The sequence below is a fragment of the Tachyglossus aculeatus genome, chromosome 25, assembly GCF_015852505.1.
Source record: "Tachyglossus aculeatus isolate mTacAcu1 chromosome 25, mTacAcu1.pri, whole genome shotgun sequence".
NCBI lineage: Eukaryota > Metazoa > Chordata > Mammalia > Monotremata > Tachyglossidae > Tachyglossus > Tachyglossus aculeatus.
Window position 1 is genome coordinate 5,725,979 of NC_052090.1, and position 24,258 is coordinate 5,750,236.

The 24,258-nt window shown below is 49.9% G+C and overlaps 1 protein-coding gene and 1 non-coding gene across 4 annotated transcripts in view; one reads left to right on the plus strand and one right to left on the minus strand.

The window, feature by feature from the left end:
- OSBPL1A (oxysterol binding protein like 1A) overlaps positions 1 to 24,258 on the minus strand; it is a 176,240-nt gene that overhangs the window by 35,007 nt on the left and 116,975 nt on the right. For all 3 annotated transcript variants that reach the window (XM_038766495.1, XM_038766494.1, XM_038766496.1), the window contains one exon: positions 11,543 to 11,705. In XM_038766495.1, coding sequence (XP_038622423.1) covers positions 11,543 to 11,705 — 163 coding nt within the window. The remainder of the gene's footprint in view (positions 1 to 11,542; positions 11,706 to 24,258) is intronic.
- Positions 11,001 to 11,138, plus strand: LOC119945653. Its single transcript, XR_005456311.1, has one exon. It is a non-coding gene; the product is annotated as a small nucleolar RNA SNORA7 (small nucleolar RNA).

Below are 24,258 nucleotides of genomic sequence, written 5' to 3' on the forward strand. Positions count from 1 at the left end.
TGGAAGCTGAACGTGATGGGGTCTGTGGAAGGACACGGGGTTTTGGGGGACAAGAGAGCGATGGGCTGAGGAAGGCGATGTGGCCAGGGGCGATGATCGCCGTCATCTCGGGCAGGGGAGCGAGACTGGAGACCGAAAGACCAGCGAGGAGACTGAAGCCATCGTCTAACTGCCGTGAAACCACAGCTCGGGCCAGGCCGGTGGCTCTTTGCGGGGAGAGGAGCGAGCGGCTCTGGATTCCGCTCCCCAGATGTTCTCTGGAATAACTACACAAAATGGTCAACTGTTTTCATTTAAACAACACTACAACCCAGCCTGTACAGTCCGCTCATCAGATGCCAATCTACTCTCCATAACTTCATCTCTTCTATATCTCATCCGACTCCTGGCCCAAATTTTGTGGCCCAATTGTACTTTCCAAGTGCTTAGTACAGTGTTCTGCACACAGTAAGCGCTCAATAAATAGGACTGAATGAATGAACAGTAGGACAGGCGCATCCCCTGCCCGCAACGAGCTTCAGAGCCCACAGTCCAATCTGCTTATATTCCATTTCCCCCAATGCTTAGCACACGGCACCTCGCGAATACCTTGTATCCGACAGCCCATCGCTCTCCCCATCTTCGAAACCCTCCTAAAATCTCATTCCTCCAACTGGCCTTCCCTAAGCCCTTTACTTCCCCAGCCACCCTCACCCCCAAGCGCTTAGAACAGTGCTTTGTACATAGTAAGCGCTTAATAAATGCCATTATTATTATTATTTTTATTACTCACCCGATTCATAGTACTTTCGTAACTACTCCTATACTTGCCCGTTTCCTCTATCTGCCTCCCCTCCAGAGTCTGAGAGTTCCCTGTAGCCATCTCCCCACTCTGCCACCCTGTACTTTCCCAAAGCACTTAGTACAGTGCTCTGCGCACAGTAAGCACTCAATAAATACCAGTGTTTGACTGAGTGATTTAAAAATACCCTGGTGTTAAAAGTAAAACCATGGAAATTTTTTTTTAACAACCCAAAGATTAGCTATAGTGAGAAGCATTACCCCTGCATTGCTGGAGTGATTTTAAATATGTGGGTGCTGAAAGTAAAGCCACAGAATTTTTTTTTAATATCCCAAAGATTTGCTCTAGTGAGAAACATTACCTCTGAATTTACAGAGGTGAAGCCTGTCCAAGTTTTTTTTTTTTTTTAACTGGGTGCTCGCCTCCCTCGGACAAAACCATTTTCTGGACCTGCTTTTTAACCTTTCTGACACTCCTCTGCAGGGGCTTGCAGGCCCTGTTTAACACTCGGTTAGAGTCAGTGTTTCAGACAGCTTTACTCGGCGCTCAATTTCCGCAAACGACCGTGAGGAAAACCTCACTGACTGAGGGATACCAAACGTCGGCTGAAGGTCCTAACCCGTCTCCTCGCCCCCAAACCAATCCCCCACCCCTGCGAAACTGTGCTCTCCCCTCAGAGGCCTCCGATCTCCAGATGGCTCCTCACAATGCCTTGGCTGTGCTCCCTGCTAAACCTCTCCTCCCTCAGTTGAGGCACGGGGCCTCAATACCATTTTCTTTCTCAAACCACCCCCTCGCTCCACTGAATCGCTCCTTCGATTCAGGTCCACTAACTCGCAGCTCTGGTTCATCTCCTCAGTACATTTCTTCCACTCCTTCCCTCACCTTCCTTCACCCTGTAAAAACTCCATGCCTCCACTCTTCTTTCCTCCTTGGCCTCCATCTTCAATTGCTTGCTCTCAAGTGGCTCCTTCACCCATGTGTTCCCTATTCTAAAAAAAAATAAAAATACAAATCCTGCTCTGGATCCCTCAGCCCCCTTTGGCTGTCTTCCCACCTCCCTGTTAATAATAATAATAATGGCATTTGTTAAGCGCTTACTATGTGCAAAGCACTGTTCTAAGCGCTGGGGAGGATACAAGGTGATCAGGTTGTCCCACAAGGGGCTCACAGTCTTCACCCCCATTTTACAGATGAGGGAACTGAGGCACAGAGAAGTGAAGTGACTTGCCTAAAGTCACACAGCTGACACTTGGAGGAGCCGGGGTTTGAACCCATGACCTCTGACTCCAAAGCCCGGGCTCTTTCCATTGAGCCACTCTGCTTCTCTGTTCTCTTTTGTTTTTTTTAAATGGTATTTATTAAGCACTTACTGTGTGCCAGACACTATCCAAACTCACCAATTGGCTCGTACGCTCCTGTTGGCTCCACTTCCCCATACTAACTTCCTTCGTGTGATCGACCACCCCTTTCATTCCACTGAACCCATGATAATAATAATAATAATAATAATAATAATGATGATGATGATGGTATTTGTTAAGCACGTACTATGTGCAGGCACTGTACTAAGCGCTGGGATGGATACATGCAAATTGGGATGGACACAGTCCCTTGTCCCATACGCGACTCACAGTCTTAATCCCCATTTTACAGATGACGTAACTGAGGCACAGAAGAAGAAGAGAAGCGGCTTGCCCAAGGCCACATCACAGATGGGTGGCAGAAACCCCAGGTCCTTCTTCTAGGGCCATGCCCTTTCTATTCACGAGGCCATGCTACTTCTCATCCTCTCGGGGGAATCGATGCCCTTCTCCTTGCTGAATCTCATCAATCAATCAATCGTATTTACTGAGCGCTTACTGTGTGCAGAGCACTGTACTAAGCGCTTGGGAAGTACAAGTTGGCAACACATAGAGACGGTCCCTACCCAACAGTGGGCTCACAGTCTAATCTAATGGACTCGACTCTACCCTCCTCGATCTCTAGCCTGTGTAGACCACTCCCTTCTCCCGTACAGTTATCTAATCTTGGTTTTATCAACGGCTCTCTGCTGGTTGTCCTCAAGTGGCTCGGCCCCTTGCCCGCTCGGTGAACTTGGGCAAGTCACTTACCTTCCCCATGCCTCGCTTTCCTCCTCTGTAAAATGGAGAAAAGATATCCGTTCTCTTTCCCGCTTAGCCTGTGAGCTCCACGTGAGACACGGACTGTGCCCATCTCATCATCCCTCCCAGTACTTGGTGGGGAATGTGTCGGTTTATTGTAATACAGTAATAATAATAATAATGATGGCATTTGTTAAGCGCTTACTATGTGCAAAGCACTGTTCTAAGTGCTGGGGGGATGCAAGGTGATCAGGCTGTCCCACGTGGGCTGCTCAATCTTAATCCCCATTTTACAGAGGAGGCAACTGAGGCCCAGAGAAGTGAAGCGACTTGCCCCAAGTCACACAGCCGACGAGTGGCGGAGTCGGGACTAGAACCCGTGACCCCTGACTCCCAAGCCCGGGCTCTTTCCACGGAGCCACACTGCTTTCCCAAGCGCTGCGTGCCGCGCTTTATGACCAGAAAGTGCTCAATAAATATTACCGACTGAATGAATCCTAAGTACTTAATAAATACCACCATCATTGTCATCGTTATTCTGTTTCTAATTACTCTTGGTGCTACCGCTCTCTTAGCCGCTCTTTCTCGTGCTCATCAGTGGGCCTTCTTTCCACCTCTCACCACCTGCGGGTGTCCCTTAAGGCTCTGTTCTACGTCTCCTTCTCCCTCACTCCCTTGGGGAGCTCATCAAGTGCTCAGATTTAAAGCTCCCATCCCTCTGCAGACGTTTACCGAACCGACGGGCTGCGTAACGCACTGCCTCAGCTATGCGGTTTACGCCCTTCCTCATCCATGCCGCTGTCTTTCTGGCCTCTTTTTCCTCCCGCAGCTAAACTGTTTTGGGTCGCACTCCCTCTCATCTGCTAGACCGTCAGCTCCTCCAAGGCCGGGACTGTATTTTCTAGCCCTCCGGGAGTCAGTCAATTGTATTTATTGAGCGCTTATTGTGTGCAGAGCGTACTGAGCGCTTGGGAGCGTGTCATGCAACCATTGACAGGCCCATTCCCTGCCCACGACGAGCTTTCTGAGCACTCAGTGTAAGCACGCGATAAATTCTATTGCTCAAACTGGAGAAAATGTTTGGATTGAATAACGACGACTATCATTATTGTGGTATGTGTTACGCGCTTACTATGTGCCAAGCACTGCTCTAAGCGCTGTGGTAGAGACAACTTAATCAAGTTGGACACAGTCCCTGCCCCCCACGGGGCTCACACTCTTAATTCCCATTTTACAGATGAGGTAAGTGAGGCCCAAGAGGTTGAAAGTGTCTATCTCGGTGCCAGGGGAGTCCGGTTTTCTCTCGCCCACAAGGCAAGCCTCCTGGCACTTGCCCGGGGCCAAAGAGAAGCAGCGTGGCTCAGTGGAAAGAGCCCGGGCTTTGGAGTCAGAGGTCATGGGTTCAAATTCTGGCTCCGCCAATTGACAGCTGTGTGACTTTGGGCCGGTCACTTCACTTCTCTGGGCCTCTGTTCCCTCATCTGTAAAATGGGGATTAAGACCGTGAGCCTCCGTGGGGCAACCTGATCACCTTGTAACCTCCCCAGTGCTTAGAACAGTGCATATATACAGTGCACTGTATATATGTATATGTTTGTACATATTTATTACTCTATTTATTTTACTTGTACATATCTATTCTATTTATTTTATTTTGTTAGTATGTTTGGTTTTGTTCTCTGTCTCCCCCTTCTAGACTGTCAGCCCACTGTTGGGTAGGGACTGTCTCTAGATGTTGCCCACTTGTACTTCCCAAGCACTTAGTTCAGTGCTCTGCACACAGTAAGTGCTCAATAAATACGATTGATTGATTGATTTGCACATAGTAAGCGCTTAATAAATGCCATCATCATTATTATTATTACAGCGCTTGGCACATAGTAAGCGCTTAACAAACACCATTATTATTATTGTTATTAGAACCCACGACCTCTGGCTCCCAAGCCCGTGCTCTTTCCACTAAGTCACGCTGCTTCTCACACACGAAAAAATGAAACTTCATCCCCCCAGGTTATCATTAATGGATATAAAAAAAACATTTTTCAAGGCCCTGGGAGGCCAGGAAGTCGTCAACCACGGAAGAACAATAGAAAAGGAACCTGAGAAACATCCGAGGCCACAGACCTATTTTAAGGTTAGAAGTCATATCCCAGGGCTCAGGCATCTGCTGGACCCATCCAAGAATTGCACACCGGCAGAATTTTCTTAGCAACCGAGATGGACGTGGTCCTATTACAGCGGCACAGGGCGGGAGGACGGAGTAGCTATCGATAAATGGAGGCTGTCATCATCATCATCATCATCAATCGTATTTATTGAATGCTTACTATGTGCAGAGCACTGTACTAAGCGCTTGGGAAGTACAAATTGGCAACATAGAGAGACAGTCCCTACCCAACAGTGGGCTCACAGTCTAAAAGGGGGAAGTCAGAGAACAAAACCAAACATACTGAGCCCCCTCCTTCCCCTCCCCACAGCACCTGGATATATGTTTGTACGGATTTATTACTCTATTTATTTTGTACATATTTTTTCTATTCATTGTGTTTTGTTAATATGCTTTGTTTTGTCCTCTGTCTCCCCAACTGTGAGCCCGCTGTTGGGTAGGGACTGTCCCTATATGTTGCCAACTTGGACATCCCAAGTGCTTAGTACAGTGCTCTGCACACAGTAAGCGCTCAATAAATACGATTGATTGATTGATTGATTAGTACAGTGCTCTGCACACAGTAAGCGCTCAATAAATACGACTGAATGAATGACTGAATGGATCGTAACTGGGATTCCTTATGCCGGCTCTGGGCTTTCTTCTTCTGTCGCGTCTCCCCGCTTAAAATCCCACAGTGGGCGATGAGCCATCCTCCTCCACGTCGAGCAGAAACTCTGAGTGCCGGCTCTAAGGCCCTCATTCAGCTCTCTCCCACGGTGCCCACACATTCATCATGGGCAGGGAAGGTGCCTGTCCCTGCCAAGCGCTTAGTACAGTGCTCTGCACACAGTAAAGGCTCAATAACTACGACTGATTACCTGGCTGGCTCTAACTGGGCCTCCTTTTCATCCCTCGCCATCCGGCTGTTGGCCATGCCCACCCTTGCTTCCTCACAGTCCCTCCCCATTTAAGCTGGGAAGTAATTGCTCTCTCCATCTTCCAAGTTCTTCTAACGCCACATCTGCAGGAGGCCCTTCCAGATTCATCCATTCAGTCGTATTTATTGAGCGCTTACTGTGTGCAGAGCGCTTGGCAAGTCCAAGCTGGCAACATATAGAGACGGTCCCTACCCAACAGTGGGCTCATGGTCTAGATTCCTTCCCTGCCCTTCAGCTGACACCTCTCTGTTCCCCAAAGCCCTCCCCTGGCTCCCCAGGTCTCTTTGGAAGCGCAGGAAACTCCGCCGATCAGCTTCAAGCTCTCCGCCACCTGGCCCCTCTCTGCTCTCACCTGGCAACTAAGACCCTACGCCCCACGTGGGACAGGGACTGTGTCCAATCCAATTTGCATGTACCCACCACAAGGGCTACATGCCTGGCATACAGTACGCGCTTAACAAATACCACAATTATTATTACCATTACTTCGTTGTTGACTCTCCCACCGCCATGACCCTGCTCACACTTTTCCCCTGGCAGGGAACTCCCTCTCTCCCCACATCAGGCGGACCACCGCCCTCCCCACATTCAAATCACAGTTTTCTAGACTGTGAGCCCACTGTTGGGTAGGGACCATCTCTATATGTTGCCAACTTGTACTTCCCAAGTGCTTAGTACAGTGCTCTGCACACAGTAAGCGCTCAATAAATACGACTGAATTAATGAAATCCTCCTAAAATCCCATCTCCTCCAACCAGCTTTCCCCCGATTCCTTTCCCGGCACCCGAGCCACATCATCCCTTTGGTGAAATCTAGCTCTGAAGGCGTTCTTTACGCCCTCCTAAGTACACTTGAATAGGTGCCTGCTCAATTTACTTCCAACGCTGCCAATATAAGTACTTTCGGTTGTCTCTCCCCATTAGAGTTAAAGCTCCTTGTGGGCAGGGAACGTGTCACTTTGTTATTCGGTACTTGCCGAGCACTAAGTACATTGTGCAACACCGAGTGGGCGCTCAATAAATGCTCTGATTTACTGCTCCAATTGTGCTGATACCCTAGGCAAAGGCCCAAAATGTCCATTTGGGAATTTGGTCTCACCATTCAGAAGCTGGATTCCGTGGACTCCGTTACAACAAATCCCAAAAAACTACCTGGAAATCAATCAGCCATATTTATCGAGCACTTACTGTGTGCAGAGCACTGTACTAAGTGCCTGGGAGAGCGCCTAGTACATTGCTCTGCACACAGAAAGCACTCGATAAAGACGATTGAATGAATGAATGAACAGTAGGACAGGGGAATTCCCTGCCAGCAACAAGCTTCAGAGCCCACGGTCCAATCTGTTTACAATCCGTTTCCCCCAGTGCTTAGCACACAGTTGGTACCTCGCGAACACCTCGAGTGGCATAAACAGATCAAATGGCACCTCTTTTCCCTGCTCCATTTCCAGCAGAGAAACAGACTGAGCTCAGGCTGAGGTGATTACTGTCACTTGCTCTCAAAGAGACACCAAGACGGGCGCTGTTCAGAACCTCACCCAGAAAACTTGCTCTAATCACGGTCACCCCGACATCGAGACAAAACAGACACATCTTATCATTCCTTCGTGACTTTTCCTCTTCAGATTAACGAAGCCGGCAATTTAGACTCCTCAAATGTCTGAGTTCCCCTCTAGAAGGACGTGCTGAAAGTACCACTCAATCACCTTTGATGTCCTCCACCTAAAACCCTCCTCGCCTGTCTACGGTGTGGTGCCGAGCTGGATTTTGCGTTCTGCCCGGGAAAGAAAGCAGCCGCGAAATTGGCTGCGGCCTTCGTTTCATCTCAAGTACATTCACAGAGCGGAAGGGGAGTTGGGGGAAAAATCTCCACGGAAAGAACAGCACGGTGAGACCCGCGAAGGACAGATCGGGGAGCTCCAGTGGGGGAGGGGGTCAAAATCTTCATTTAAAAAAACCGGGCCGCACGAGCCGTTCGAACTGCAAGAAATATCACTGTCCCCAACTTTCCCTTCATGTGAAGAGCTCATAGTTGAGAGTAGGGGAAACTGAGCTCTGAAGAGGAGCCTGTTTTAGAAAGGCCATTCTTTTTTCCTGTTTTTTATATGGTTGGCACGTCTCACAGCTGCAGTGCTGCTATTAATGTGTACTGCACTGTAGCTCTATCACAAATTAACCTGGACAACTTCAGTATTTGCACAGGAGTCCCAAGGCGGAATGAGCAACCCCGAACAACTCTTCTTCCCTTGAGGAAGTGTTCTCTTCAAGGCAAAAGTGAGACTGACTGATCTCCGATGGGAAAACTGTGCTTCGGAGTATCTGTGGATCCCAAATCCCAGGTCAACGGAAGCCAGGTAAACTCATCTCTTTGGTGCACTTCGAGAAGGGATGAAATAGGGGTGAGAACTGCCAGCCGAACACCTCGCTGCACCCGGAAAAGGACTTCTTAAGCCCGGGGGAGGGAATGTGCCTTTGTATATCAATACACGGAGCAGAGGTCTTGGGTACAAATATCCCTTCCAAAGTAAGACCGGGAACACGGAAATACTTTTAGGAAAAATAGGTTTCGGCCCACCTCCTCCCATCCTGCGGTATTACGGGGTTTATGAGGCACGTTCAAATAGGGAGAGGATATTTACCAGAAGTTTCAAAAGCTCTAATGATCAGGTAAGAAGAATAACGAGACCCAGGGAACCCAGGGAACAAATTCTACAGGGCTTAGAGGTTACAGTCACCTCTTGTTTACGATTCTGACAACAGAAGTTCACGGCTACCTTCGGGGAAGCCAGCCAAGTGCTTGTTTCCTAAACCTGAAGGGTTTCAACTGAACCTCTCCAGGAGGTTTTGCGAATACGACCGGCACCAAATTAAACGCTCTGACTTTGTTTCACCCAGCCTTGCTTAGCCTCTCCTCTGAGCTCGCTAACCTGACCACCCCGTTCTTCGGATGCCGGTTTCGAAACCCGAAAACGTAATCCTTCCTGTCCACTGTAGTAGTGGGCAGCTCGCTCCTCTGCCTTCTTAGCCCCACGGTTCAGGATGGAGAGCTGGGCTTGGCGGGTGGGTTGGACTAGGAGTGAGGCGGACTGAGCCCTGCTGTGGGAAGCCCCCTCCCCGCCAATGTCTGCCCAGGTGGAGAGTGGGGAGGTGCTGAGAGGGTCCCAGTCTTCCCCAGGGGCAGGGCGGGAAGCAGGTTTGGAAAAGGGAAGGGACTTCTCCCAATTCTCCGTTTCCTCCCCCAATCTACCTAGTTCCCCCAATTCCTCTCTTCTTATTTCTCCCAGTTCTCCCAGCTCCCCCCTCCAATCAGTTCCTGCAGTCTCCCTCCCTCCAGTTGCCCCAGTTCTCCAAGTTTCTCCCTCCAATCCCCCCAGTGTTCCTAGTTCCTCCCCTCTTATCTTTCTCAGTTCTGCCAATTCCCCTCCCTCCAATTCCCCAGTTCTCCCGCTTTCTCCCCTTCTGATCCCCCCAGTTCTCCTAGTTTCTTCTTCCAATCCCTCCAGTTCCTCCCACTCTGACTTCCCCTAGTTTTTCCAGTTCCGCTCTCCCATCCCCTCAGTTCTCCCAGTTCCTCTCTTCTTATTGCTCCCAGTTCCTGTCCCTCCAATCCCCCCAGTTCTCCCAGTTTATCTCTCTGATCCCCCATTTTCCCAGGTCCTCCCCTCTTATCTCTCTCAGTTCTTCCAATTCCCCTCCCTCCAATTCCCCAGTTCTCCCACTTTCACCTTCTGATCCCTCCAGTTCCTCCCACTCTGACTTCTCATTTTTCCAGTTCTGTTCCCCCTGTAGACTGTGAGCCCACTGTTGGGTAGGGACCGTCTCTATATATTGCCAACTTGTACTCCCCAAGCGCTTAGTACAGTGCTCTGCACACAGTAAGTGCTCAATAAATACGATTGAATGAATGAATGACTGAAATGCCATCGGGAGGTTCTCCCTCAGAGTCTGATGGAAATGGGCCTCCCTCATTTTGCAATGAGGCTGCATTCCAGAGAAACACACACAAGGTGAAACCAGGTAGCTGGAATCCACTTGCACCTAGGGAGGCAGAGATTAAGTTCTGGATGCCTGTGGGCCGTTAAAAAGGGGAAAAAAAGGAAAACTAAAAGTCCGTTCGTCTCGTTCCTTAGTTACCCAACCTGATTCCTATTCTTTGGGGCACTCGTTTGCCTTTCGGGTCTCTGCAAAACTCTGGATTTGGCTATCCAGGAAAAAAAACTACGGGAGGTGAGCTTTTACCGTCAAGAGGACTAATAACTAAGGCAGAGGTTACTGCATATAAATGATAACCCCCCCCCTTAAGAACCGTCTTCACCATACCCTCGCCTCTCTGCCCGCTGATTGAAATTTGTACCATAAAATGACAAGTTCGGATTTTCAAAAATTTCCCAGAGCGATGGATGTTGACCGTTTGACCGGCCCCGAAATGCGCACCGAAACCAGAGAATGGGAGTGTGAATTACGTCTTAATTGCTTCTTTGGGTACCGGCAGAGGAAAAGGATCCTGAGGTTATGACGCACTACGAAACAGGTGCAGGACGCAGAAAGTCTTATTAAAAGCCTTTGTTTAAATGTAACTCGGTGTCGCCCGGCTGGCGGCTTCGATTGTTCACCCTTGACAAAAACTCAACAAGGTGATCGGGTGACTGGCAACGAAAATGGCAGGCGGAGGCCGGGTCATGAAAAATGGATAGAGAAACGACAACCCAGGATCCAATTCGGGTGACGTGTTTAGGCAAGGCAGACCAGAGACGGCATCGCCTAAAGCCTGACGCGTTGTACAGTAGTTGATTCCTTTTTGTGTCGTTCCCCTCGCCCTCTCCCCCAAATCTGGCGATGTTTCCGGGGGGGGAAACTACACCTGATGCCACCGAGAATGGTCTCTTTTAGCAAAGGGATAGGAGGCAGGGGCTAGTGAGATAGACAAGCCGTGAAGCCACATTCTCATCCAAGAGCTGAAATGAACTGTAGGGAGAGGTGTTCCACTTTCTTTTATGGTTTTTGTTAAGTGCTTACTATGTGTCAAATCCCCTCTCAGGGCCACACCTGAAGGGTTTCCAGTACTCTACCAGCCTTGACTACGGGAGGGAGAGTCAAGCAGAGGCCTACCCATTCCATTCCTAGCTTGGCCAGTGGCTAGCGAGTGGAAGGCAAACTGCCACAGATCAAAACTCACCAGTGCTGGGCAACAGCGGCACGGGAGAGAGTCGAGGGCGGAGACTCAGTTTACTGTGCGGAAGGAGGTGGTGGTAAATCACTTCCGTATTTTTACCAAGGAAACTCTACAGATCCACCACCAGAACCGTTACACATGGAAGTGGGGAGTTCTGGGAGAGATGCATCCCTGGCGTCGCTATGGGTCGGAAACGACTCGACAGCATAAGACAAAACAGGATGGATCCAACACCGTATGAGTTAATTAGGCCGGACACAGACCCTGTCCCGCTTGGGGCTACAGTCTAAACAGGACTCCCCATTTTATGGGTGCGGCAGCCGAGGCCCAGAAAAATGAAGGGACTAACCCAAAGTCTCTCAGAGTCACCTGGTGCCTTCGGAGAAGTTTGGCCTACCTGTGCTTTTTGATGCCATTGGCCAGAGAACCTCCTCCGCCTCCGCCAGAATCCTTGCCGTCCGACATCCCGGCGGTCGGAGGGCTCCCGCTCTCTGCCTCCTCTTCGAACGAGTACGTCGTCGCTGCTTCGAGCCCACTCAGCGAAAGCTCCGACGCGGAATCTGCCGGGAAACAGGGGCATGTGAACGGACCTGACTTAGGTGCCCGCCGCTCAGACGCCCCCTCCTGCGCCGCGCTCCCGAGAGGCGATTGGGTTTCTCCGCCCTGCTGACGGACCCCGGGGGAAGCCCCTCTTTTCACGGACAAAGGCTCGAGATCGCAGACCCTCCATTAAGCCTTCATTTTACTGGCTCTGCCGCTGAAGCCTCAGTTTTTCTACCGGGACTGAGGCGGCCGAAGAGGGAAACCTTACAGACTGAGGCTAAAATCCGAACGGCAGCTACTTCTTTCCACGGTTATTTTCTTGTTCTTGAAGAAAGAGCACGAGTTGCTTTTCAGCACATCCTCCCTAACCGTATCCCGCTCTCTCCTCACCCGTCTCCTGCTGCTGATCCGCCGGCCTGGAATTCGGTCCTCTCCTCCTTCAAATCCTCCTCCTAAAACCCTCTGTCCTCCAAGAAGCCTTCCCTCACCGATTACCCCCACCCACGGCACACAGACCCAAAAACCGCCTCCTGTTCTGATATATTTGTTTATACCCATCTCGGTCCCTGTCCCAAGCAGCCAAGCCGTGCGCGTACGTATGCATGTTTGGATTGAATGTTCCATTTTGTTTACTTGGATTTTCACTGTTGGTAAATATCTGGATCTCTGCCTTCCCTCACCGGAATGTAAGCTCCGTGCGGGCGCAGGGAATGCATCTGTGGGACTTCCCAAGCGCCGAGTATGGTGGCACAGCTCCTCACCACAGACGGGCACTGTTTTCCCGGAGAGGGGAACGAAGCAGCGAGAGGTCAGGTGTCTCAGCGGGCCAGGAGCAGGATTGGGACAAGAAGAGAAGGAGCGTGGCACAGATCCTAATCCTGCCACTTGCCTGCTGTGTGACTTTGGGCAAATCACCTCCCTTCTCTGTGCCCTCATCTGTAAAATGGGGGTTGAGACTGAGTCCCACCTGGGACAGGGACTGTGTCCAACCCGATTTGCCTGTATCCACCCCAGCGCTAAGTACAGTACCTGGCACATAGGAAACGCTTAACAAATACCACCATTATACCACAGTGCTCTGCACACAATAAGCGCTCAATAGACGTGACTGAATGAATTATTATTATTATCATTATTATTATTAAGTCAGCTCCCAGACTCCAAACTGGTCTCTCTCTCGCCACTATGTCACGTTACCACCAACAGTAGCCGGACAGTTTGCTTCCTTGTCCCTCGTCCGTTAAACACATTAAACAGTCTTCTAGCCTGTGTTGCCAACTTGTACTTCCCAAGCGCTTAGTCCAGTGCTCTGCACACAGTAAGCGCTCAATAAATATGACTGAATGAATCACCACCTGCCCTAGAGCTTTCAACTTAAAAGTGACACGCATTACCTGGGAGGAAACAATCGACTGCAGCAGTTGTGGCCTCGTGGAAAGAGCCCGCGACTGGGAGTCAGAGGACCTGGGTTCTAATCCCGGCTCTGCCAGCTGCCGGCTGAGTGACCTCGGGCAAGTCACTTCACTTCTCTGGCGGTTTCCTCCTCTGAAGGAAAGGGGAGGTAGAAAGAACCCTGCTCTCTTTCCCCCTTGGACTCTGGGCTCCACGTAGGACATGGACTGTGCCCAACCAGATAAACTTGTATCTGCCCCAGCGCGGGGTACAATGCCAGGCACATTGTAAGCACTTGGCAAATGCCCTAATTAGGATTATTACAACTATTATTACTGTTTATTACCCGTTCTTCCCCTGTTGGCACGGGGCATCAAAGGTCACTGTGGGCACAGTAACCCTTGCCCTGGTTGGGGCTGCTTGCCTCCCGGCTCTAGAGGATCCGGCCCATATCCCCAGAGTACACAGAGAATACCGACCCATGCCTCTAGCACAGTTAGAATAACTCAATGGTTTTGCAGAATAACGATCCGGGCAACTGAGGAAAGTATGGACTGTAATGGGGAGGGGTGGGAGGAGGGGAAGCTGATTCAGTCATCAAAGTGGGACAGGAAAGGCGCTTGGATCAACGGGGTAGCAGTCTGGAGGGAGAGGAAAGGGAGGATTCTAGCGATGCTGCCAAGGGTGAATGGGCAGGATTTGGTGACGGACTGAATGGGAGAGATGAGTCGAGGATCACGCCAAGTTTACGGGCTTGTGAGGCAGGGAGGACGGTGGTGTGGTCTACAGTGTTGGGAGAGTCGGGGCCGGGGGGACAGAGCTTGGGAGGGAAGATAAGGAGCTCTGTTTGGGACATGTGAATTTTGAGAGGTCAGCGGGAAAATCCAAGTAGAGACATCCTGAAGGCAGGAAGTCGGCGGGAGAACGGGTACTTAATCCTCACTGCGCAAGATGAGGAGTCCCCCTCTCCATCCCCCCCATCTTACCTCCTTCCCTTCCCCACAGCACCTGTATATATGTATATATGTTTGTACATATTTACTACTCTATTTATTTATTTTACTTGTACATATCTATTCTATTTATTTTATTTTGTTAGTATGTTTGGTTTTGTTCTCTGTCTCCCCCTTTTAGACTGTGAGCCCACTGCTGGGTAGGGACTGTCTCTATATGTTGCCAACTTGTACTTCCCAAGCGCTTAGTACAGTGCACTGCACACAGTAAGCGCTCAATAAATACTATTGATGATGATGATGATGATGATGAGAAGTGAACTGACTTGCCCGAAGTCACATATCAGAGCTGGAATTAGAACGCAAGTCTCCTCTCAGGGCTCCACTGGGCCACTTTGCTTCTTAGAAAAGAGGGGTGGGGAAATGATGAATGCTTTTCCTTTTCAGAGCCCATACATCAAGCTTCACACTGAACAACCCAGAAAACAGCGTTTTGTAAAACATGAGCTTGACTGGGGAATATCCATTTCCAGGACTCTAATTCCCCTCTAGACTGTAAACTCCTTGTGGGCAGGGAATGTGCTCGTTATACCGTTGCGTTGTACTTTTCCAAGCACTTAGTTCAGCGCTCTGCACATTCATTCAATCGTATTTATTGAGCGCTTACTGTGTGCAGAGCACTGTACTAAGCGCTTGGGAAGTACAAGTTGGCAACATATAGAGATGGTCCCTACCCAACAGCGGGCTCACAGTCTAGAGGGGGGAGACAGATAGTAAGCGCTCAATAAATACGATTGATCGATTAAAGGATGGTAGGAAATTCCCAAAGAATCCATTATGATAATTGTGGGTTTTGTTGAGCGCTTACTGCGGGCCACGCACTTAGATACCAGATAATCGGGTTGGACACAGTCCCTGTCCCACAAGGGGCTCACAGTCTAAGGAGGAGGGAGAACAGGAGTTGACTCCCCATTTTACAGATGATGAAACTGAGGCCCGGCCAAGCTCACACAGCAGGCAAGTGGCAGAGCTAAGATTAGAAGCCAGATCCTTTGACTCCCAGCTGTTGAGTACATTAAGTGCTCAATAAATGCCAACGATTATCTGACAATCAACCGTTTGGATGTTATTCTGGTGCTACTGGACACCTGAAGAAACTCATTCTAATAAAATCAGCAAGATGCTCCCTCTCTTTTTTTCCACCCCTCCCTCCTACTAATAAGTTGGGAGTAAAATAAGTGAATAGACATGGGAAGTTTTTGAGGAGGGGAAGAGGTATTTGTTTTCTTCTACAAAGCTTTGAAGTAACAGGGAATAAGTAATTCATGGCCCAGAATACGGATGGCAGAGACACCACCCTCTGGCTTAGGATTTGGGGGCCTGAAGGATTTTAAAAAGATTTTTTTCACACCTCAGTCGTATGATTTCAAGGCTACGAAAGCGACCTTGAAATCCTGTGAACATAATTTGGGATCTAAACTCTTCCTGGAAGAGCAGTGAGTGCATTCCTATTTCCCTCCTTCCTTCATTCAGTCGCACTTATTGAGCGCTCACTGAGCACAAAGCACTGTACTACGCGCTTGGGAGCGTACGATATAACAAACAGACACATTCCTGCCCACAACGAGTTCACAGTCTAAAGGGGGAGGCAGACATTGATATAAATAAATAAATCGCAGATTTCCTGTAATGTATGCCAAAGATCCAGTTAATGGAAGAGTATATTTGGGAATCGATTTCCCTTTCCTTGGCCATTTTAGGTAGGCATTCCAGCCTGCCCATCTCACAAGGCCAATCGCTGTGGGTGAATCAATCGATCGGTTACTCGGCCGGTGGAATTTTTTAAGCGCTTACTGTGAGCAGGGCGTCGGGAGGGAACAATATGACGGAGTTGGTAGACCCATTCCCTGCCCACAAAGCACTGACAGCCTGGAAGGGGAGACGGACATTTATGTAATATGATGGAGATGTGCTAAACGGCCAGAATGTCAAGGCATTAACTTCCACCCAACCGAGCCCCGTCTCGGAAATCACTTGCCACGGGGTCATCACTCCTCTTGGGGTTCAGAGCCCACTCAAAAAAGTCTAAGCAACAGCAGCGTGGCTCAGTGGAAAGAGCCCGGGCTTTGGAGTCAGAGGTCACGGATTCAAATCCCGGCTCCGCCAGTTGTCAGCTGGGTGACTTTGGGCAAGTCACTTCTCCGGGCCTCAGTTCCCTCATCTGGAAAAATGGGGATGAAGACTGTGAGCCCCCGGTGGGACAACCTGATCACCTTGTAATCTTCCCAGCACTTAGAACGGTGCTTTGCACATAGTAAGCGCTTAATAAATGCCATCATCATCATCATCATCAGCCCTCCGGAGAGACCCAACCCCTCTCGATCAATTGGTTAAGCGGTTACTCTGTGCCAGGCGCTGGAGTAGATAGAAGCTGATCAGGTTAGACACAGTCCCTGCCCCAAAAGGGGCTCACAACTTTAATCTTCATTTTACGGATGAGGGAACTGAGGCCCAGAGAAGTGAAGCGACTTACTCAAGGCCATACAGCAGACAAGTGCCAGAGCCAGAATTAGAACCCAGACCCTTCTGACTCGCAGGTCTGTGCTCTATCCAGTGGATGACACTGCTTCTCATCTACTTATTGAGCACTTACGGCATGCAGAGCACTGTATTAAGTTCTCAGATGAGTATTAGACTGTGAGCTTCTAGACTGTGAGCCCACTGTTGGGTAGGGACTGTCTCTATATGTTGCCAACTTGGACTTCCCAAGCGCTTAGTACAGTGCCCTGCACACAGTAAGCACTCAATAAATACGACTGAATGAATGAATGAATGAAATTATGGACTTGATAGACACCTGATGGTCTCCAAGTCAATTGAAGCCCTTCTTGAACTGCCAGAATAATTACCCGGGCCTTTCCCAGACTATCCAGGATCTGAACCTTCTTCTAGAACCTTATTCTAGACCGTGAGCCCGTCCTCTAGACTGTGAACCCACTGTTGGGTAAGGACCGTCACTATATGTTGCCGACTTGTACTTCCCAAGTGCTTAGTACAGTGCTCACAGTTTAGAAGTCACCTCTCTGGGCCTCACTGCCGGGCCTGAGAGCCCCACATGGGACCTGATGATCCTGTACCCACCCCGGCGCTTAATACAGCGCTCAACACGCAGTAAGCACTTAAATCCCACAGTTCCTATTATCACCATTATTACTATTCCGCTCGGGCCACAACCCCGGTCTCTAAAACAACAGACTATTTCGGTCTGTCACACTAGAGAAGCAGTTTCCGGAGGTGCAGGGGTCTCCTGACTTCCGAGGGCAAGGCGCCCCGGAGGAGGGGCAAGTTTCTTGAAGACTGAAAATGTTCCCTTCGGTTAGACCGGGAAAGCATTCCAACGGACCAGCTGATCTCCCTGCGACTCTTGGAGAGGATACAGAATCCCGGCAGGAGGGGGGCGGAGAGGGGATTGAGTTGTTTCCGCCAGCCAAGCCTGAACCAGGAGTTGAAACCCAATTTGGTGTGATGCTTGGAATTTGCAACAACAAGGGACTCTTGTCTGGGATGCCAAGCATCTGAGGGGACAGGCTGTGGGAAATTCCCATCCTGCTTTACCGACAACCGTTGCTGTTTTTTCGGCTTTTTTTGCATTCTGTTTTTTGAAAAACAAAAAAAAAATGGACAGGAGGGAGACTCCCCCAACACCCAAGAATCAGGATGACAGTTGGCTCGTTTGAAAATCCATTTTTGCTGCCCGGCAGGCACGAAGGCTTTGACTTAGGGCTGGGCGAAACCTCTGGCTTCGTCCAAACTGGGAATCGAACAAGCGTCGCCTGAAAAGGGTCTTGGCGTGAATGACTTCTCTCTCCCTTAAAGCCGCAGCAGAAGAGCATGGCTGAAAATAGCAGGGAGCATGGAAAGTCTGCAGGGGGTTGGGGGCATTCCCGGATTAAACAGAGTAATAGTCGTTAATAATAGTAAATAGAATTGATGTATATTAATGCCTGTCTCCCCCTCTAGACGGTGAGCTCCTTGTGGGCAGGGAATGTGACTCTTTATTCTTATATTGTACTCTTAGTACAGCGCTGTGCACTCGACAAGCGCTCGATAAATATGACGGAATCCAAGTTTTGCGGTCATCTTTCCCCACTGACCCCTCTGCTCGCACAGTGGGGTGACTTGTCCCGGTCAGACGGCAGGGAAACGGGAGAGCTGGGATTAGAAGGTGGGCCCTCTCCCAGGCCCGTACTCTTTCCAATACGCTCAGCTGCTCTCCATTGCTGAGTACAGTGCTCTGCACAGAGTAAGCACCCAAGTTGTTACTACTATAGATTGATTGACTGAGCGGGTCTTTCAGCTGTCGCCAAGTCGCCATGGTTTAGTGGCTATGGCCCGGTCCTGGGTTCTAATTCCGGCTCTGCCACCCGTCTGCTGTGTGACCTTGGGCAACTCACTTCATTTCTCTGGGCCTCAGTCCCATCATCTGTAAAATAAGGATTAAGACCGCGAGCCCCATGTGGGCCAGGGACTGTGTCCAACCTGATTACCTTGCATCTACCCCGGCACTTAGAACAGTTCTTGGCACATAGAGAGCTCTTAACAAATGCCATTATTATTATTGTTATTATAGCAGGAGTTTGCTTCAGTTGGTTTTTAAATTCCCTCACCTACTGAAGCAGAAAACACCACCTTTGGTACCCAAGTGAAAAATAGCATTTATGGTTTACTCTCAAGAGAATTCCCCTAAAATGCAGATAGAAGACTTCCCATCCTTTATACAGCCTGACCAACCCTCACACGATAAGAATCTTTAGATACACTGGCTTCTCATTGTTCCTTGATGAAGGAGAAAAAAAACAAAAGCACAAACAATCCCTGGAAGCAATTCGAGGAACAGTTTCATTTTGTGCGTTTAAAAATAGGAGCACAGCAACTGGCAGGTGGATGCTGGCTATCCCGCACGGATCCAGAAACTTCCAGGGTGAAAATCAAACCCACGGGGAGACCAGGAAACTTACCCACCCTAGCAAGAAAGCTAGAAGAAGCCATCAAGGCTCTGGCCTTTGGGGTACGGGTGGACCGTCCGACACGCCCGCAAGACCACGCTAAAGGCCGTGCCGGTGCAACTGGACGTTAGGGTCGCCGCCCGCCACGGCCCCACAATTATCACCCCATCCATCGCGGCCTTTCTCGCCTCTCGGGGATGACTCGAAGCCGTTGAAACCCCCTTCCTGCTTTACTTGAGAGCTCTCTGCTGGAATCTCCATGATGCCCCGTTGCATCTTGTGGTGAATTATTTACGAGCCCCTCAACCAAAATAGCACTAAAAGGAAACCCTAGCAAGAAAGTATTTCTTTAGCAACTGATCTCATCTTGTTTCTAAAAACCACCACGGGACTGAGCAGGTACAGGACGGCTGTATATTACAAATGCGATGGGCATTTGGCCCCTCCTTGCTTCTCCTTGACCACTCGATCTTCAGCCAGTGGATTATCGGTGAACTACTAACGTGAGCTCTGGGAACATCTTGACACAAAAAGGAGCCACCAAAAAAGGCACGAGGCTTGACGGGAAGAGACGCAGCGTGGCCTAGCGGAAAGAGCACAGGCCTGGGAACCCTGATCCCGGCTCGGCCGCGTGTCTGCCTGGGCAAGTCACTTCACATCTCTGTGCCTCAGTTACCTCATCTGCAAAATGGGGATGAAGACTGGGAGCCCCATGTGGGACAGGGACTGTGTCCGACCCGACTGCCTTGGATCCACCCCAGCGCTTGGCACATAGGAAGCGCTAAACAAATACCGCAGCCACTATGAGTGATTAAAATGCCCCAGGGCAGCAAGGGGCAGTCAGAAGACGCGCTCAGTCCGGCGTTGATTTTGTCTGTTCCCACGCACAGTTAAAACATCACCTTCGAGTGGGGCGTCTCCCAACTCCACGGACAACTGGTCGCTCAGAAGTCCTCAAGAAGGAGCGGGTGACACAGACGAGGATCCCCGGGAGGAGTTAATTTCGACAGCCGGCATCCCGGGACCTCGGCACCGTTCTCGTGAGGGCGGTCGAGGCGCGCGTTTTATTCTCCGCGCCCCGTCTCCGGGGAAGTTCAACTTTTGCGAGCCGTGAAACCAACCCAGCCGGCCACTTCTCCTCCGGCTCGCGCTCTGCTCGGCACGGTGACCTCTCGGGGAGAGTCCTGCTACGCTGCGAGGCCTGCCTCTCTGCCCCCAGAATTAAATAGGGCAAGTTGAGCAACGGCCGCCCCGGCCGCATTCCAGAAATGTTTAGAACGGCTGAGTCGCCTACTTATTGGACTCGGTCCGAATGGGAAGGGAGGTTCCTTGTTTGGGCAGCGAAGCCACGAGGCCACTTAAGCCTGCCGAGAGAGAACCTTTACTCACTCTGGGGGGACCAGCCCTCAGTCAGTCAGATTTATTGAGCGCTTACTCTGCGCACAGCCCTGTACTAAGCGCTTGCCGAGGGGCAATGGAACAACATAATAGGCACACCTGTCCACAATGAGCTTCCAGTCTAGAAAGCCCGCTCTATGAGAAGCAGCATGGCTCAGTGGAAAGAGCCCGGGCTTTGGAGTCGGAGGTCGTGGGTTCTAATCCCAGCTCCGCCAATTGCCAGCTGTGTGACTTTGGGCAAGTCACTTCACTTCTCTGGGCCTCAGTTCCCTCATCTGTAAATGGGGATGAAGACTGTGAGCCCCCCGTGGGACAACCCGATCACCTTGTAACCTCCCCAGTGCTTAGAACAGTGCTTTGCACATAGTAAGCATTTAATAAATGCTATCATTATTATTATTATTATTATTATTACTGACCCCTCTGACCCCTGCAAGGATCTTCACGGAGGGATGAAGCAGACCAGAACGACCCCGTCTTCAAAGCCCTACTGAAATCACCTCCTTTTCCAGGAAGCCTGCCCTGACTAACCTCTCGTCCCCCAACCTCATCACCCTACGGTATTGATTGAGCGCTATGTGTGGAATACTACTACTACTACTACTAATGATGACGACATTTATTAAGCGCTTACTACGTGCAAAGCACTGTTCTAAGCACTGGGGAGGTTACAAGGTGACAAGGTTGTCCCACGGGGGGCTCACAGTCTTAATCTCCATTTTCCAGATGGGGTAACTGCGGCCCAGAAAAGTGAAGTGACTTGCCCAAAGTCACACAGCTGACAATTGGCAGAGCCGGAATTTGAACCTGTGACCTCTGATGCCAAAGCCCGGGCTCTTTCGACCGAGGCATGCCGCTCCCGAGTACCACCTTTGCACTTGGGTCTGTACCCGTTAAGCCCTCTGCTATGCCACCCACAGCCCCGCGGCGCTTTCGTTGATATCCTCAGCCTGCTGCTTCCCCTATTCACAATTTATTTTTACGGCCTTCTCTCCCATTCAACTGCAAGTTCCGTGGCGGCAGAGGCTGTGTTGACCAAACCGTACTTAGCACAGGTGTTTAGTACAGCGCTCTGCACAATACGAGCACTCAGGAAATCACTGAGGATTTTTCTTTTCTTTAACGGTTTTGTTAAGCACTTATTACATGCCAGGCACCGTACTGGGCACGGGGACAAGACACAAGACAATCAGGTTGGACATGGCCTCTGTCCCACCTGGGGCTCACAGTCTCAATCCCCGTTGTACAGATGAGGGAACTGAGGCACAGAGAAGTTAAGTGACCTGCCCAAGGTCACACCGCAGATGAGTGGCGGAGCTGAGAGGAGGAACCAGCTCCTCTGATTCCCAGCCTGTGCCCTTTCCATGCTGCTTCCCCGCTGATCCACCTTAAAGGCTATTCTTCCACCCTACAAAAACCGGGACATCCTAAACAACGAGGACGTCTAACATTGAGCAGGGCCGAGTCTGGGAGTTATTAGGGCACAGAAAAACATCTGTTGCAATAAGATCAACTGAAAGTCCCACCCAAATACTCCCGCTTCATCCTAGAAGCAAGTCACCCATGGCTCAGTCAGTCAATGGTATTTATGGAGCGCCTGCTGTGTGCATTCATTCATTCATTCATTCATTCAATCCATATTTATTGAGCGCTTACTGTGTGTAGAGCACTGTACCAAGCGCTTAGGAAGTACAAATCGGCAATCAATCGTATTGAGCGCTTACTGTGTGCAGAGCACTGTACTAAGCGCTTGGGAAGTCCAAGTTGGCAACATCTAGAGACGGTCCCTACCCAACAGTGGGCTCACAGTCTAGAAGGGGGAGACAGAGAACAAAACCAAACATATTAACAAAATAAAATAAATAGAATAGATATGTACAAGTAAAATAAATAGAGTAATAAATACATACAAACATATATACAGGTGCTGTGGGGAAGGGAAGGAGGTAAGGTGGGGGGGATGGAGAGAACCTATAGAGACGGTCCCTACCCAACAGCGGGCTCACAGTCTAGAAGGGGGAGACAGAGAACAAAACAAATTAACAAAATAAAATAAATAGAATAGATATGTACAAGTAAAATAAATAGAGTAATAAATACGTACAAACATATATACATATATACAGGTGCTGTGGGGAAGGGAAGGAGGTAAGGCGGGGGGGATGGAGAGAACATATAGAGACGGTCCCTACCCAACAACGGGCTCACGGTCTAGAAGGGGGAGACGGACAACAAAACCAAACCGTACTAAGCGCTTGGGAGAGTACGATACAACAGACACACTCCTTGCCCGCAATGAGCTTTCAGTCTAAAAGCTCAGTATAACAAACACACTGGCGGGGTGAGGTGGGACATGGCCTGGATTAGAATGGAAATTCCCACTCCTTGCCCACAATATGCTTTCAGTCTAAAAACTCAGAATAACAAACACACTGGCGGGGTGAGGTGGGACATGGCCTGGATTAGAACGGAAATTCCCAATGGGAGGGGCGGCGATTCCTTCAAGTTCCCAACAGTGCTCATCTTCTATCCCTGCCTGCTTTCCTCAATCCCATCCCGTGGGCTCAGCAGCAGTGATGGGGATTACTGATCGGCCGGTCAGATCCAAGACCTTCTATTTAGTAGTTGAGAAGGTGCAGCAGAACAGAGAGACATGCTCCCTGCCCACAGAGGAGCTTACCTCCAGGCAGGGGACAGTATTCCAAATAAGTGAATGTATCCAAAGACTGTGTCCAACCGCTTAACCAACTGATTGAGCGGGGTCGGGTCTCTCCGGAGCGGCGATGACGATGATGGCATTTATTAAGCGCTTACTACGTGCAAAGCGCACTAAGCCATTGTGGTCTTTGGAAGGCCAAATGACGCGGACTTAGACGAGCGTATCTTGGACACGTCGTCGGGAGGACTGATTCTCTGGAGAAGACACTGATGCTAGGAAAAGTCCGGGGAAAATACGGAAGAGGCGGTCCAGCAGCTCGACGGAGAGAAACCATTACAACAGTAACGGAAAAATGGACTATGGCAGGAGACAGGACATTCTGGAAAAAATACATCCATAGAGTCGCTATGAATTGGAAATGACTCGGCAGCACTTGATAATAATGATAGTAATAATAGTACTCTCCCAAGTGCTTAATACAGTGCTCTGCAGGTCAATAAATACCATCGATGGACTGACTAATGTACATCTGAATAAACATATATACCCCGATGCTGAGGGTGGGAATGAAACACCACCGGTAGCTGGGAGATGATGCCGCTTGGAGTCTTGGGAATCCTTTGGGGTGGGTTCATTGGAGGTGGGCTATCAGAGGAGCTTTGTACACAGGGACAGAGCTGTGGTCTGTCAGATTTGAGTTTGGGGATGGGAGAGTTGAGGGGGAGATACAGTTAAAAAGTTTGTTTGGGAGGAACGGAGGGAGAGAGGTGGAGGGAGGGAAGGCGGTGAGAGAAAGAGTCTCCAGGGAGAATACTGAGAGCAACAGTCTCGCCCCGCGAGAATCAGAGCTGGGACTAGGCAGGGGAAGAGGAGGATCTGGGAAAGGCTGTGTGGGGAGAAACTGGCAGGATTTGGCAGGAAGTTGGCATGGAAGAGCTGAGACACTGAGGAGATGAGGATTCGGGAGGTGTGCTGTCAGCAGTGTTGGGAGAGGCTAAGAGGAAGAGAGGATTGGGGAGGGAAGATGAGGAGTTCAGTTTTGGGCCTGGAGAATTTGTGGGCTGGGCCGGGCGGCTGAGCGGAGGGCTCCTATGAGGCAACAGGAGGGAGTTACGTCACATCAGGGGTCAGCCTTGTGAGCTAATGTAACAATAACGACGGT